This window comes from Mustelus asterias, chromosome 6 (assembly GCF_964213995.1).
Source record: "Mustelus asterias chromosome 6, sMusAst1.hap1.1, whole genome shotgun sequence".
NCBI classification, from domain to species: domain Eukaryota; kingdom Metazoa; phylum Chordata; class Chondrichthyes; order Carcharhiniformes; family Triakidae; genus Mustelus; species Mustelus asterias.
In genome coordinates, this window is record NC_135806.1 from 41,873,071 (window position 1) to 41,889,363 (window position 16,293).

General features: G+C 45.2%; 1 protein-coding gene across 1 annotated transcript in view; it reads right to left on the reverse strand.

Moving 5' to 3' along the window:
• Positions 1-16,293, reverse strand: part of frmpd1a (FERM and PDZ domain containing 1a) — a 102,198-nt gene that overhangs the window by 9,652 nt on the left and 76,253 nt on the right. Inside the window, exons 10-13 of the mRNA XM_078213856.1 lie at positions 15,658-15,784; positions 10,201-10,296; positions 9,939-10,121; positions 5,327-5,471 (exon numbers count right to left, since the gene is read on the reverse strand). Of these exons, the coding sequence (XP_078069982.1) occupies positions 5,327-5,471; positions 9,939-10,121; positions 10,201-10,296; positions 15,658-15,784 (551 nt within the window). The remainder of the gene's footprint in view (positions 1-5,326; positions 5,472-9,938; positions 10,122-10,200; positions 10,297-15,657; positions 15,785-16,293) is intronic.

A 16,293-nucleotide genomic window follows, 5' to 3' on the forward strand; every position in this document is an offset into this window, starting at 1 on the left:
GTGTGAGGTGACTCATATCAGGAAAATGTACATTTAAACTGAAGGCTTAAGTATCTAATAGCAAAATTTGCCAACTGATCCTTTCTATGCAGGAAATTGACTAATTCTAAAGCAAATAAAAGGAGTACAAAGGTGAATGATGGAAATGTATAATAAAAATTGAAAATGTTGGGAATACACAATAGATCTAGCAGCATCCAAAAAGAAAAGAGACCGGCTATTGACATGTAGATGAAGGTGAAGTTCTGACGAAGCTAGTTCACCAGCTGTATATTTTTAGTACCTTCTGATTCTAAAATAACAGGTTTTGACAATTTGAACAGGTTATTTTCAGTTTTGACTTGTTTAGAACTAAAATAATCCACGAGTTACATCAGGAGATTTGGCTCATGTGTTTCATAAGGCAGTGTAGAATTAGTATTTGGATAATAAATTGTGACAGGATTGTTTTCTGACACCTTGTGGCTGTGCAGTTCAGATGATGCCAAATGCTGGATTTAGCTCAGTGGTCGTACTCTCAGCTCTTGTTCAAAGGGATTTACGTGCCTGAACTTTCTGGCTGTTCACACCGGTGGGATCTTCTGACCCTGCTGACGGTGCAGCCCTGCCGCATGTTTCCCAGTGAAGTCAAGAGGAAATTCCATTTGGGGAATGGGAGGACCAGAAAATCCCACCGTCGACCAATGGTGAGCTGTTTCCCACTGCGAGAAACACGCTGTGTGGGGTGGGGGTGGTGGGGGGGGGGGGGGGGGGGGGGGGGGGTGGGTGGCAGAGAATCCGACCCATGGGTTCAAGTCCCACTTCAGAAATTGAGTCTTGGCTGGCAAATCAGTGCTGCATTGTTGGAGGTTGTTCCCTTCTGTATGAGATATTAGACTGCTGCTCCATCTGGCACTTAGTGCAAAAGGTGAGTCCTGAGGGAGGGGATCCTAAGCTCACCGGTGAAGCCAGCTGCAGACCACTTGGGGCACCATTGCACAGGTGTCTGCAATCTCCTGTCACACCCTCGACCCTTCCCACCGCCGAACGCCCCTGTGCCAGTCTCCCCCTTCCCCCTCACCGGTCACTAACTGTGCCAGTCTCCCCCTTCCCCCTCCCCCCCTCACCGGTCACTACCTGTGCCAGTCTCCCCCTTCCCCCTCACTGGTCACTACCTGTGCCAATCTCTTTCCCCCCCCCCCCCCCCCCCCCCAAGCCAATCGTTCCTTGTTCCGGTCCCTCCCACCCCCAGCCGATCGCTCCCCTTCTGAAGAGTTCCCCTCTTCCCCATCGATCACTACCCCTGCAGAGCTCCCTTCTCCTGCCAATCACTACCCCTGCAGAGCTCCCTTCCCCTGCCAATCACTACCCCTGCAGAGCTCCCTTCCCCTGCCAATCACTACCCCTGCAGAGTTCCCCCTTCCCCATCGACCATTAACCTGCAGAACTCCCCTTCTTCTCCCAATCACCCCGAGCAGAGCTCCCCCTTCCCCTGATCACCCCCTTTGCAGAACTCCCCCTTTTCCCAACGAGTACTCCCTGTTCAGAGCTTCGCCCTTCCCCTGATCACCCCCCCTGCAGAGTTCCCCCCTTCTCCACCGATCAACCCCCCCTGCAGAGCTCCCCTTCCCCTGATCACGCCCCTGCAGAGCTCCCCCCTTCTCCACCGATCAACCCCCCTGCAGAGCTCCCCCCTTCCCCTGATCACCCCCCCCCCCCGCAGAGCTCCCCCCTTCCCCTGATCACCCCCCCCCCTGCAGAGCTCCCCCCTTCCCCTGATCACCCCCCCCCCCCTGCAGAGCTCCCCCCTTCCCTGGATCACCCCCCCTGCAGAGCTCCCCCCTTCCCTGGATCACCCCCCCTGCAGAGCTCCCCCCTTCCCTGGATCACCACCCCTGCAGAGTTCCCCTTCCTCACTAATCACCACTCCTGTGGAGGCCCCCCTTCCCTTTATCACCCCTCCCCCACAGAGCTACCCCCTTTCCTCCCCCCGTCATAGCCTCACCACCACTCAGATTCCACCCCCACGTAGGCCCCACCCCCTTGGCACTGGCCTGGCACAGTTATAGTGGGCAGTGGCAGGGTGCCTGGTGAGCAATGCCAGGCTGGAACTGCCCCATAGGCACTGCCTAGCCCTGCCTCCAACCACCCAGGTGGCTTTAACAGCCCTCAATCGCTCCGGTGAGGCCATCATGTCTGGTTTCCGCTAACCACTGTACCACCCTTAATTACACTTATATCGCAACCTTCACAATTAATTATTTTGAAGTGTAGGCACATTTTGAAATGTACGAAAACATGGAAACTAAAATTATGCTCAGCAAGATCCCTCAAACAGCAATGAAATATACGACCAGTTAACTTGTTTTAGTTGAGGGGTAAATTTTGGACCAGATATGAGGAGGAACCCTTGCTCTTCTTCAAATAATGCTATGGGATATACTATCGCTGCAGAAATGGGAACATCTCATACACAAAAATGACACCTCTGATTGTCCAGCACCCCCTCAGTAATACACAGGAAAGTCAGTTTTGATTTGGGCTCAAGTGGTACTCAAAACCACAACTTTCACAGAGCGAAAAGCTGCCACTCAGCAACATGTCAGGGGACTAAGACCTCACACTCTATTTTCGTAAAATAAATATCGATATCTTCATGGCTAATTACTGGAACTTTGAAAATTGAACAAGGACCTTTTAGAATGGCTGAAGCTGTATCTGTCTGTGCCCCTGAGCTGAATAATCTACCATGGCTGTATCGCAGAAACGTACCTCCCATTATCTCTGAAAATGTACGAACGACCCTTGTGAGTTGCAAACACCAAATTCAAAGTAAACTACAGAGGGGCCGTCTGCATTTCATAAGCAAGGTCTGGCCAACTGCAGCCTATTTGTCTGCTAGGACAAAGAACCCCACAACATCCCTTTCAAGTCTTAATGGGAGGAACATTAAACAATCTCAGGGGTCCAAACAAAGGGAAATTCACCCTTTGTCAAAGCCAGAGTGGCGAGGTGGAAGTCATATAGGCACAGCAATTAATTAAGAAGACTAATGCTGTCCTTTATTGCAAGAGAAATTGAACATAAAACTAAGGATTTTATGCTTCAGTTATACAGAGCATTGGTGAGACCACATCTTGAATATTGTGTATAGTTTTGATATCCTTATTTGAGGAAGGATGGAGGTGGTTCAGAGCTGGTTTATTAAATTGATACCAGGAATGAGCGGGTTGTCTAATGAAGAAAAGTTAAACAGACTGGGCTTGTTTCCACTGGTGTTTAAAAGAGTGAGGGTGACTCGATTGATGTATATAAGATCCTGATTGGTATTCACAAGGGGGACATGAAAAGAATCTTTCATCTTATGGGTGAGTTCAGAACTAGAGGGCACTATTTCAAAATTAGGTGTCACCCTTTTAGGACAGAGATGAGGAGAATTCTTTTCTCTCAGAGGTTTTTGCAGCTTTGGAACTCTGGAGGTGATTCTCCCAGCTCCCTGCGCTGCCAGGAGACATAAGCAGAGACCACTTAGTGAGCTTCCCGTTGGACGCCACAGCCTCTGTACATCCCCGGGCCCTGGATTTCCGGCGGTGCAGCTTTGCGCCGGAAATCAGCACGGAGCTGCTTTAAATATTTAAATTTGTATTTCCCTATCATTAGCGGGCCCAGGACTGAAGTCTTCAGGTCCGCTAGCCTCTCCCCCCACCCCTGCCAGGAGTGGTTCACTCCAGCGCAGTTTACAACATCTTCCCACTAATGGGCCCCCAGGAAGTCGGGGGTATTGTCAGCCAAGGGGGTGGGGCAAGTGGGGGGGGGCGGGGGGAGCGGGGGAGTGGAGATCGAGCTAGTCCGGGGTGGGGGTGTTCGGGGCTGGCCTGATGATGTCTGGAAGACCAGCGATTGGGGGTTGGGGTGTGGATTGGAGGGGCAGCGATGGGGGATTGCTGTGCTGGCCAGCAATAAAGATGGCCAGTAATTGGGAGGCCAGCAGTACGAAGCAACTGCACCTGCGCCGATCTCCGTTCGGACAGATCAGCACACACGCAGTGGCCCGCTTAGCGCTATGCTGCTGGCCTCTCCAGCGGGAATAGGCCCCACCTCCAGATTTTTATCGTGATTCACGCAAGGGCACTCTGTGATGTACAGCGTGTGGAAGATTCATTTTGAAAATCGCGCTAAAAATAACAGCAGGAGTTACTCTAATTTTTACGCAAATTCGGCACTTAGATTTTTTTTGGGAGAATCCCAGCCTCTGCCTCAGAAGGTGGCGGAAGCGGGGTCATTGAATATTTTTAAGGCGGTGGTAGATAGATTCTTGTTAGGCAAGGGAATCAAACATTATCAAGATAGATGGGAATATAGAACTTGAAACAAAAGCAGATCAGCCATCATCTTATTAAATAGTGGTGGATTGGGCTGAAAGGGCTGAATAACCTACTTCTGCTATTTCCTATGGTCGTATATGACATGGACCTCTAGTTGATGGAACCAGTTATATTGCCTTGCTGTACTGAAAACTCAGTCTGCCATTTTATCATCTATAAGCTGCAGCATAGAAAATGGTCTCTGTCCCGACTGAATATCCATCTCCATCTCCATTGTTTCGACTGGAATTTCATTACCATTGCCTACAAGACTGATTCAGCTCTTATCTCAGTGCCTATCTTCTCATGTGAAATCAACTCCACTGGAAAAATGAATTATAGAGCATCAGTTTTCAACGTGCCAACCTCCGTGAAGGAATACATCACTGGATTTTGATTCTGGACTATGGTCTCAAGTGAAAAAATAATTCTTTTCTCTGTGGTCTTTGCACTGTAAATCTTCCTTTTCCCTATCCCTCTTGTATTGTATGTGTGCAGCGGGGACCACATGGCAACACCTCCCTATGTGTTTTGAGTTTGTGCAAATAAATTTAACCCTCTGAGTTCATCCTATCACGTGTTTGCTATGGGATTATTAATAGAAATTGGGTCACACACCAAAACTGAGGGGTTGGAAAATATGTCACCACTTATAAAGGGAGAAACAAATCAAAACAACTTTCTGTTTATGAGTGTGTGGTGAGAGGAGAAATCATGGCTGTGTAAATTAAACAAACCCCTGTCCATAACACAAGACTGACACTGTCTAGAATTGCTCAGGGACATGATCAGTATCTGTATACATTGAAAACATCCCTGACAAATTTTCAGTGTTGACAAATTGTATAAGAAACACAGTTCCGTCAGGGGCAGTGCCAATGGAAACAAAATTCATATTTGGAAATGTACTTTCTTGAACAAAAAGGATGACAATAACAAAACTGGAATTCCTGATTTAAAATAAACAATAATCAAAGCATTACCTTCTTCACTTGTAACCGTCTGATTTTGATAATTGCCAGGCCAGCTGAAGATGGAGTCCGTGGAGTTCACATACAGCCTGTGATATCCAGCAATCAAACACACAAGATCTTTGGCATGGTGAGATTCCAGTAACAATGTCAGAGACTGTAAATTGAAGCATACAGTCAGTAACTGAACTCTTTCATTCACCCTGCCCTAGACTTCAATTGGTACCAACTCTTTCATTTTAACAACATTGTTGGCCTAGAATTTGCTGAAGTGAGACATCCTCACAGTGTCTTCCTTTTGGTTAAATGTTTTCCTTCACTCTTCAGCTTGCTGGAAGTGCGAGTTGATAAGCAAAGACAACAGGGAATCTGCGATCTGAGTGAATGATGGGGCAATCATTTCCTTAACCATTGAGATTTAAAGATTGAGAAATAACAGAGGAAGATTGAAGAAGGCAGGTAAAATAGTCAAATCAGGAGCAGAAAGAGGGATAAAGAGAAGGATAAAAAGATTAGATTGAAAGAGAGAGAAAAAAAGAGAAATGAGAAACTAAAAGAAATGATAATGTTTCGAATCTCTTATAATTTAATACACATTGAAATGAGACTTGGGAGAATTGACTTGTTGTTCTGGGCAGGATAGATGGATTAGAATTGCAGAAACATAAATCCCAACACTAAAAATGTCCGTAGGATCTTAAGTACTCACCCTATCTTTCTAAAAGGAAGACTTGCATTTTTATAGCACATTTAACAGCCTCTGGACACCCCAAAGTGCTTTAAAACCATGGAGGAATTTTGAATTGTAAGTCATTGTTCTAATGTAGGAATTTGAGTGAGCTAAATTGACAATTAATGCTCAAAACAAACTTGGAACTCATGAAGAGGCTGTGTGGAGTTGTGTTCATACAAGGCTAACAATGGAGCAGTGCAAAATTTTCAGCAACTTGTAGAAATTCACATTTTGCTGGGTGTATTTTCCTCACCACAAGTTGCTGAACAATTTACACAATAATAATGACAAGCGCTGTGAAACTCACTGCTGTCTTGGCAGAAAATTCTAGGCTATTAATTTATGTGAAACAGTTACGATGATAATCAAAGATATAATGTAAGTGAGAGAGCCACATTAGGGCACATGACCAAATTAGTGCAATCATAGATATCTCCTTACCAATGCACCCCAAAGAACGGGGGCGATTCTCCCAAAAAAATTCTAAGTGTCGAATGCACGGGAAAACTGGAGCAATTCACAATGGGAGTTCACACTGAAATTTCCCACACTCTGTGCACTGCAGAGGCCACCAGCCTGAGTATCATTGCATTTCAGGGGGCAGGGCCTATTCATGCTGGAGAGGCTGAAACCAGCGGGCCTCTGCACATGAGCAGTGACCCTGAACTGTCAGCCTCCCTGCTGTGGCCAGCTCAATCGCTGGCTAGCCCAGGACCCCTGCAGTGCTGTCCCCCAACGCCCCCCCTCCCACAGCCCGATTGTGATCCCCCTGTCCATTCCCAGGCCAGCCCTGAACCCCCTGTGCTCGCCTGCCCTGATCTCCAGCCCCCCTCCCCACCAATGATGATCCCCCACCCTCCCGCAGTCAGAACCCCCTCCTGGCAGTTACCTCCATCAGCCCACCCCGATCTGCAGCCTCCCCAGCAGTGACGATCCCCCCACCCTCCTGCAGGCAGAACTGCCCCCGGCAGGCACCCCGCCAGCCCGCCCTGATCTCCAGCCACCGCCACCTCCCAGCCTGCCCCAATCGTTGTTCTCCCTTCTGCCCCCACTGATCCCCATGCAGAGTGGCAGCGGGACTCCCCCAACCCAGTGATTGCCCCCAAGCCCCACCTCCAACAGGCCCCACCCCCGAGGCCCTGCACCCCATTAGGCCCCACCCCTTTGGCTGGGCACTTTGCCCCTTGGGCAGTGCCAGGACACAGGCTGGCATTGCTAGGGTACCCTTGCTCAGGGGGCACCAACTCCCCTCCACCCAACCACCTGGGTGGGCCCCAATTGCCTCCCCCCCCTTCACTCCAGCAGGGTTGTCTTGTTAGTTCCCTGAAAGTGTGGACCTACTGCAAACCCCGCTAGAGTGAAATACCCTGGCGGATGGGAGAGGCTAGCGGGCCTGGAGAATTCAGTCCCGGGCCTGTTAATCACATTGAAATAACATTAAAAAGAGATGCAAATCATTTACTTGGTCTTTCTGCTGGTTTCCAGCGCGGATCTGATGGCACCAGAAATCCGGGGCTGGGAGATGCGCATGTGGTGGGAATGCCCGAATGCGAGATTCTCCCACCATACTGCACTAGAAAAGTAGCGTGGCGATGTGGGAGAATCACCCCCAACATTTTTAAAGGGAGATTTGCTCTTCGTTTATCAAGAAGAAAAATCATTCAGAATAGGGAGTCAGTAATCCCTGTTTCTGAGATTTTATTTTTCACCTGTCCTACTCTAGCAGAAGCAGATGTTGAAGTTAGCAATCATGAGGTGATTCTGGTGGGTTGGGAGAAGGAGATGAAATTCGTCACTGGACTAGAATTTGATTTTTGTGATCCTTTAAGAAATTATTAGTAAATTATTCCCTTAAGGAAGGGTGGATATTTTATCAAGTAAATTATCCTTCAAGGAAGGATGGGTATTTCTGACCAGGCTTCCTGGTATGGCAGATGTGCTAGGCCCAGTGGGACCTACATCTGCTGACACTGGAGCCACTCAGGGTTATTTCCAAAAGCTGGAACAGCAGCAACTTGGCCACCATCACCCAATTAATCAGATTATTGATAGTCACTTTACCACAATGCTGGATTTTACCGGTGTTGGAACAGTCTGCTGCTGTGTGAGGATGAAAATGTATAAAAAGGAGAGTGTGAGGGAAAGAGATTTAGAGGGCAACTCCAGAGTTTAGGACCAAGGGCTGTTGACAATGATCTTTCCCTTTCAACCTCTTCAAACTCACACAGGGGACACACCAGCAGCTTCTCTCACACTTCTATGATTGAGGTACACCTGCAAGTGCCAGTAGCAACAGCGCTACATAACTAAATTTCATACCCATGAAGTACAGAAAGAAGTTATGCTGAACTTTTAGAAATCAAAACCAGAGCATTGTGGGAAATTCTGGGTAACAAACTTTAGGGAAGATGTCAAGGCCTTAGAGAGGATGTTGAGGAGGTGGACTAGAATGGTACCAGAGATGAGGACGTCAGTTACATGAAACCTGGAGAAGCTGGGGTTGCTTACCTTAGAGTAAGGGAGATTCAGGGGAGATTTAATCGTGTTCAAAATAAGGATAAATGGTTTCCACTGGCGCAAGGCCAGGACACAAATACAAGGTAATTGGCTAAAGATTCTGAGGGAAGATAAGGAGGATTTATCTTTTATAACGTGGATTGTTATGGTCTGGAATGCACTGCCTAAAATGATGGTGGAAGCAGATTCAATCATAACTTTCAAAAGGAAATTGGATAAATATTTGATGTGAAAAATCTACAGAGCAACAGGGAAAAGGAAGGGGAGTGTGATTAATTGGACAGCTCTTTCAAAGAATCAGCATAGGTAAGACAGGCTAAATTATCTCCCCTGCACTGTATCATTCTATGATTCTAGAATAGCCCACACCGCCCGATTAAAGGCCACACTGCTCCACACAAGTCCACTCTGTCTCATACCAGTCTGTGCAGCCCCTTTTCAGTCCACATTTCCTCAAATATGTCTGGACTGCACCACATCTGCCCATATTTCCCCATATCAGTCCTTGATACGGTGACACAGTGGTTAGCACTGCTGCCTCACAGCGCCAGGGACCCAGGTTCGATTCCCGGCTTGGGTCACTGTGTGGAGTTTGCACTTCTCCCTGTGTCTGCGTGGGTTTCCTCTGGGTATTCCGGTTTCCTCTCACAGTCTGAAAGACGTGCTGGTTAGGTGCATTGACCCGAACAGGCGCCAAAGTGTGGCAACTAGGGTGATTTCACAGTAACTTCATTGCAGTGTTAATGTAAGCCTTACTTGTGACTAATAAATAAATAAACTTACTATGCCACCCTATATCAGCCCACACCATCCCATATCAGCCCAGTCTGCCCTATATTAGCCCGGATCGCTGCATATCAGCTCACATATCCCATGTAACCGACATTGTTCCACAACAGATTACACATTCTCATACCAGCAGGTGGTGAGTTCATGTTCTGGGGTGTCTCGTGTTCAGGCTGGAAAGTCTGGGAAAGGGGAAGATGAAGCTTTTCCTGTGGGGACCCGAGGAACATTCCTGCTGCTCTTTGTTGCACAAGAACAAATAACATTTTTACTGAGATCAATCCACGTCACTCCCAATATTGGCCTGGCAGGAAATATGCAGTGGCTTCCCCACCTCAGGCCTTGAGTTAAAATTGCACTCAGATCTCACGACATTGGGATCCTGGTGGCACCAGTACAGCTAAGTTACTTGAGGCCATTTTATCTCCCAGCCACCTAGGTTCTGGCAACAGATAAGGGTAAGAATCAACCTTGGGCGGCTCATGTTGAACATACTGGTGAACAGAGGACAGGAGTAATTTCACACAAGGCACAGCAACTGAATTTTGAGCAACAGCCTACGCGATATAAAGCACACACATCCTTTACCTTCACATCCACGAGGTAGATATTCACCATGCTGACCTTGTCACATTCGAAAGTCAACTCCAACTTCCTGATGCTGTGGAAGTTTGTTAGCTGGTTTATAATATTGAGCTTGCTGTTAATAATCTGGCTGACACCATACTTGGCTCCTACCAGCAATGTAATAAATGATTCTCTGTCCTGCAGCTAGAGAAAGCACATTTCATTAGAAATTTATTTAAGAACGCAAAAACAAGAGTTTGAAAGGAACCTTTTCTCTACCTACCAGAAGGGTTACGTTAAAGGTTTTCCCTCCATATGTTCGGAGATCACCTAGGATGTTCAAATAATTCAGCCGGACCTGCGCCGTCGATATCAGTTGCTTCAAACACAGGGAAGAACATCTTTTAATAAATGATAATGCCAATATACTAAGCGGTAAATTTTAATGAAAGGGCACTGCCAGCATGAAGTCGCACATATGGGAGCATTTGTCATGAGGTGGCCAAAGAACTTTGAATGGGAAATAATGGGAAGCACGCATGCAATTTTCCAATTTGTGATCCCAGCACAGGGTTAGGCCTGCAGGAAATGCCCATCAGGAAATTGGGACATGCGTTACCAGCAGGTATTGATCAGCGATTGCTTGTTTATCAAATACATTCTTCACATTAATTAAGATCACACAACAACAACCATCTTGTTGTGTGAAATGCATCAATGCATAAAACTTGATTTCCAGAATCTCCTCTCCAGACATAATTACAGTTCTAAAGTTGCAGATGTCTTGTTAATTTGTAGTTTTCACATATTTAATTTCATAACTTCATTATTTAGCAAATTAATCCAGCTGAATTTATTAACATAAGGCACACTTCCCCTGATTTGAAAGAACTAAATGGAAATTTCACTCGATGAATACATATTACTTTTTTTTATCTTATTGAATTAATTTAAATAACTGTTTTACAAAAAGGTAATGAGGGAGTCTTAATACAACATAACTGATGTATATTCATGAATTTCAGGGATAATCTTTACGTTGTGAAGAATTATTTGGCTAGTCTAAAATATAATGTCTTGGATCCCTGCAGGATGGTTAATTGGGTCCAAGCCAATAGCTGAAGCCAAAACCAAGACACAGAGCTTTACTATACTGAGAGAGTTTATTGACTTGTTCAGTCTCACAGCTCTCCTCCTGTTCCATCCAGTGTCCCAGCCATGCCCAATTCATACACTCTTTGATTGAACAAATGATTAATGAAATAAACAAATGAAAGAAGGATGACAGCCCCTGGTGGAACAATTCCCGATTTATATTTTTGTTAAGAAAACAATAATCAATAAATTAAACAAAAATTACAGGGGGTCACAGCCTCTGGTGGGGCACTGTAACTGCAACGAAACATCAAAAGGAAACTTAATAAATTAAATAAAAATGTCATTCCTAGGAGTGATGATGCATCCTAGCCCCCATGGCACCCACCAGTCATGGAAGGCCTGAAGGTGGACACCATGTGCTCCCTCTCCAAGCCCACCTAACCACAAATATAGCCGCTGTAAAAGAGCAGGCAGTTGGTTGGACAGCACCCTCGAGCACCCACTGCCTGGACCTGTTCATGGACAACTTGGCTAGGCCCAGAAGCTGGCTTACGAGGAGGTCCCACCAGGTGACCAAAGATTAGAAGTGTGACACTGAAGTGCAACCAAAAGTTGAGAAACAGCCCCTTCAACTATCTAAAAAGAGGTTGTAACCTCAGACACTCTGCATAAACATGGAATATGGACTCCCCTTGCCCAAGAAAATATATGTGGCCATGGGAGTCCGTAACCACCTTAATCTATAATTACATGGCACTACTGCATTCAACACCCTCAACACCAGGTCTTGATGGAAAAAGAACTCCCACAAAGAGAGCCCTCTCTTCGGGACCTCCCCCACTGCCAGATGGTAAAACAGATCGCTAAGGCGTGATCCCCTATTTGTATGTGCTCAACATGAATACGATATTTCTTCCAGGTAAACTGGCAAATGTCATCCTCCTGAAGTGTAGTAACTGATGTAATGTAGGAAATGCGGAAGCCAATTTGCACACAGCAAGAGACCACAAGCAGCAATGAATAAATGACCAGTAATTTTTATATGCATTGGGATTCCTGCAGTTCCATGCACTGTAAGATTGGCCTTATAGGCAATATCCTAGGGCCTGAGCCATTTGCTCACCATGCAAGCTTTACACCAAAATAAGGTGCAAAGCTATTCTGTGGGATAATGACTACACCAATCAGATTATTGCTCACTATATATCACATGTACTCATGAATGGACTAAAGCTAACACCTCTAAACCTGGAAAATGCCCAGTTTACCTCAAATTACCCTAGAAGAGTAAGATATCACAAAAAGTTGAGCAACAAATAAAACTAGCCATTTCATTCTGCTATTATGTAGTAGCAACCTGAGTGGTATTTCCATAAACAGGATGCTGCTATCAAGCCAAACAGACATTTCATCTGCCACACAGATCAATAATGTGGTATATGAATTTCAGTGGCAGTGCAATGCCAGCTATGTAGGACATATCAAACAGCATGTCCCTTTAGCTAATAGGGAGAGTATTGGCTATACACAACTAGCCTGTGCATGCAAAACTCAGAACATGTTTAGTGTTAAGATATGATTCAGTGATTGGGCTGCACACACTGAATAATCCCGAGTGTGTTAAGAAATGCACTCAAAACCAATTTAAGATTATCAGCCAAGCTCACAATGTGGCCCACTTATGCTCACTGGAGGCTACATACATTAATATGCAGGGATATGTCCTCTGTAGGCAAAATAAACATGTCCAAGCCTTTTTGAATTAAGCAAACGCATGGGTGACAATAGTGTCCTGGTGCATTCACCATGGCAACACCTCAACTAATTAAAGTTGACTTGCCAACCAATCAGCACTCTTTTCTCATGCAGTATAAATTGTTACTGTCTCTGAAATTTGGCATTTTTGCATCTATCCTGATGAGTGCAGTATGAAAAGTTTCAACAGCATTTCTTTTTTTTCAGTAATACTCAAGTTCTGTACCACGAAGCAACTAAAAAACTAAATGAATATCTGTGAAAGGGGGAGAAGATGAAATATGAACATAAGCTAGCCAGTAACATGAAAGAAGATTGCAAGAGGTTTTTTTGGTTATATAAAAAAAGGGTAAGAGAGAGGCAAGAGTGGACATTGGACCGCTGAAACATGACACTGAAGAAATAGTAATGGGGAACAAAGAAATGGCAGAGGATTTGAATAGGTACTTTGTGTCAGTCTTCATGATGGAAGACACCAGTAACATAAAAATTCAAGAGAGTGAGGGAACAGAGGTGAATACGGTGGCTATTACTAAGGAGAAGGCGCTAAGGAAGCTGAAAAATCTGAAAGAGGATAAATCACCTGAACTAGATGGACTACACCCAGAGTTCTGAAGGAGATAGCTGAAGAGATAATGGAGGCATTAATGGTGATCTTTCAGGAATCACTGGAGTCAGGGAGGGTCCCAGAGGACTGGAAAATTGCTAATGTTACACCCCTGTTTAAGACGGGAAGTTACAGACCAGTTAGCTTGACCTCGGTCATTGGTAAGCTTTTAGAGTATTCTTAAGGATGAGATTTGGAATACTTGGAAGTGCACGGTAAAATAGGGCAAAGCCAACATGGTTTCATCAAGGGGAGGTCATGCCTGACAAATACGTTAGGATTCTTTGAGGATGTAACGAACAGTGGATGTTATCTATTTGGATTTACAGAAGGCCTTTGATAAGATGCCATACAAGAGGCTGCTATGTAAGATAAGAGCCCATGTTAAGACCATGTTAAGATAAGACCGCAAGGAACTACAAAAGGTCATGAATGTAGCCCAATCCATCATGCAAACCAGCCTCCCATCCATTGACTCTGTCTATACTTCCCGCTGCCTCGGCAAAGCAGTCAGCATAATTAAGGACCCCACGCGCTCCGGGCATTCTCTCTTCCACCTTCATCCATCGGGAAAGATACAGAAGTCTGAGGTTACATACCAACTGACTCAAGAACAGCTTCTTCCCTGCTGCTGTCCTTGCATAAAGTTGATCTTTCTCTATACCCTAGCTATTACTGTAACAGTACATTCTGCACCCTCTCGTCTCCTTCTCTATGAACGGTATTCTTTGTCTGCATAGCGTGCAAGAAACAATACTTTTCACTGTACGCTAATACATAAAGTTTATTTATTAGTCACAAGTAAGGCTTACATTAACATTGCAATGAAGTTACTGTGAAATTCCCCTGGACGCCACACTCCGGCGCCTGTTCGGGTCAATGCATTTAACCAACACGTCCTTCAAACTGTGGGAGGAAAGCGGAGCAACCGGAGGAAACCCACGCAGACACGGTGAGAACGTGCAGACTCCACACAGACAGTGACTCAAGCCGGGAATTGAACCGAGGTCCCTGGCGCTGTGAGGCAGCAGTGCTAACCACTGTGCTACCGTGCCGCCTCCATGTGACAATAATAAATCAAATCAAATCAAATGTTGTTAAAGGTAAGATACTAATATGGATAGAAGATTGGCTGAGTGGTAGAAGGCAGAGAGTGGGGATAAAAGGATCCTTTTCATGATGGCAGCTGGTAACTAGTGGAGTTCTGCAGAGGTCAGTGTTGGGACCACAACTTTTCACTTTATACATCAATAATCTAGATGAAGGAACTGAAGGCAGTGTGGCTATGTTTGTAGATGATACAAAGATAGGTGGAGGGACAGGTGGTTTTGAGGAGGCAGAGAGGCTGCAGAAGGACTTGGACAGGTTAGGAGAGTGGGCAAAGAAGTGGCAGATGGAATGCAATGTGGGAATGTGTGAGGTTATGCACTTTGGCAGGAAGAATAGACGTATAGACTATTTTCTAAATGGGGAGAGAATTCAGAAATCAGAAGCACAAAGGGACTTGGGAGTCCTAGTTTGGGATTCTCTTAAGGTTAACTTGCAGGCTGAGTTGATAGTAAGGCAAATGCAATGTTAGTATTCATTTTGAGAGGACTAGAATACAAAAGCAGGGAAGTACTGTTGAGACTTTATAATGCTCTGGTCTGACCACATTTGGAATAGTGTGAGCAGTTTTGGGCTCCATATCTAAGGAAGGATGTGCTGGCCTTGAGAAGTCCAGAGGAACTTCCCGAGAATGATCCCGGGATGAAAAGCTTGATGTATAAGGAACATTTGAGGACTCTGGGTCTGTACTCGATGGAGTTTAGAAGGGTGAGGGGGATCTAATTGAAACTTACAGAATACTGAAAGGCAGGATAGAGTGGACGTGGGGAAGATGTTTCCATTAGTAGGAGAGACTAGGATCCCAGGGCACAGCCTCAGAGTAAAGGGATGACTCTTTAGAACTGAGACGAGGAGGAATTTCTTCAGCCAAAGGGTGGTGAATCTATGGAATTAATTGCCACAGAAGGTGTGGAGGCCAGGTCATTGAGTGTATTTAAGACAGAAGTAGATAGGTTCTTGATTGGTAAGGGTATCAAAGGTTAGGGGAAAGGGCAGAAGATTGGGGTTGAGAAACTTATCAGCCATGATTGAATGGCGGAGCAGACTTGATGGGCCGAATGGCCTAATTTTTCCCCTATATCTTATGGTCTTATGGAAAGGGTGGAAGGCAGAACAGATAGATTAAATGACAAGAATAATTTTATCTCTGGATATTCAATGATCAAAAATTACCTTTTGTCCTGGTGCAATCAAGCTATGGTTGTTCTTAAGATGATAATTAATGGCCTTTCTGATATCTTTTTCCTTCATATTATGAAGCAGAGTTGGTGAGACAAAGTTCTCAATTCCCCAATCCTTCCTGCAAATAATAATATTGCTTAAGTGCAATTTAACAAAGCTCATAGATATCGCACAGTCGATTAAGTGCTAGTAATTTATTTATCTGCACAGTGGTGGTAGACCTAGAACAGAGAAACCCACCTTACAGAGTCACATGGTGATCTAACAGTTGCCATAGAAATTTACAATATACAATTCACAATGTCAGGATGTCCCAAAGCATCTTACAGCTAATGAAGTACTTTTAAAGTGTGGTCACTGTTATGATATAAAAATGCGGCAGCTAATTTGCACACAACAATGTGATCTGATAATCTGTTTAAGTGATTTAGCTTGAATGATAAGTATGAGCTATAACTCCCCTGCTTTACTTCAAATCAGTGCCAAGGGACATCCACCTGAGAGAACTGCTTAATATCTGATCTGAAAGATGCCGGCTCCAACCGTGCAACACTCTGTACTAAGTGACAAGTAAGAGAAAAGGAGAGACACAGGGAGAGAGGAAGAGACAGAAACAGTGAGAGAAAG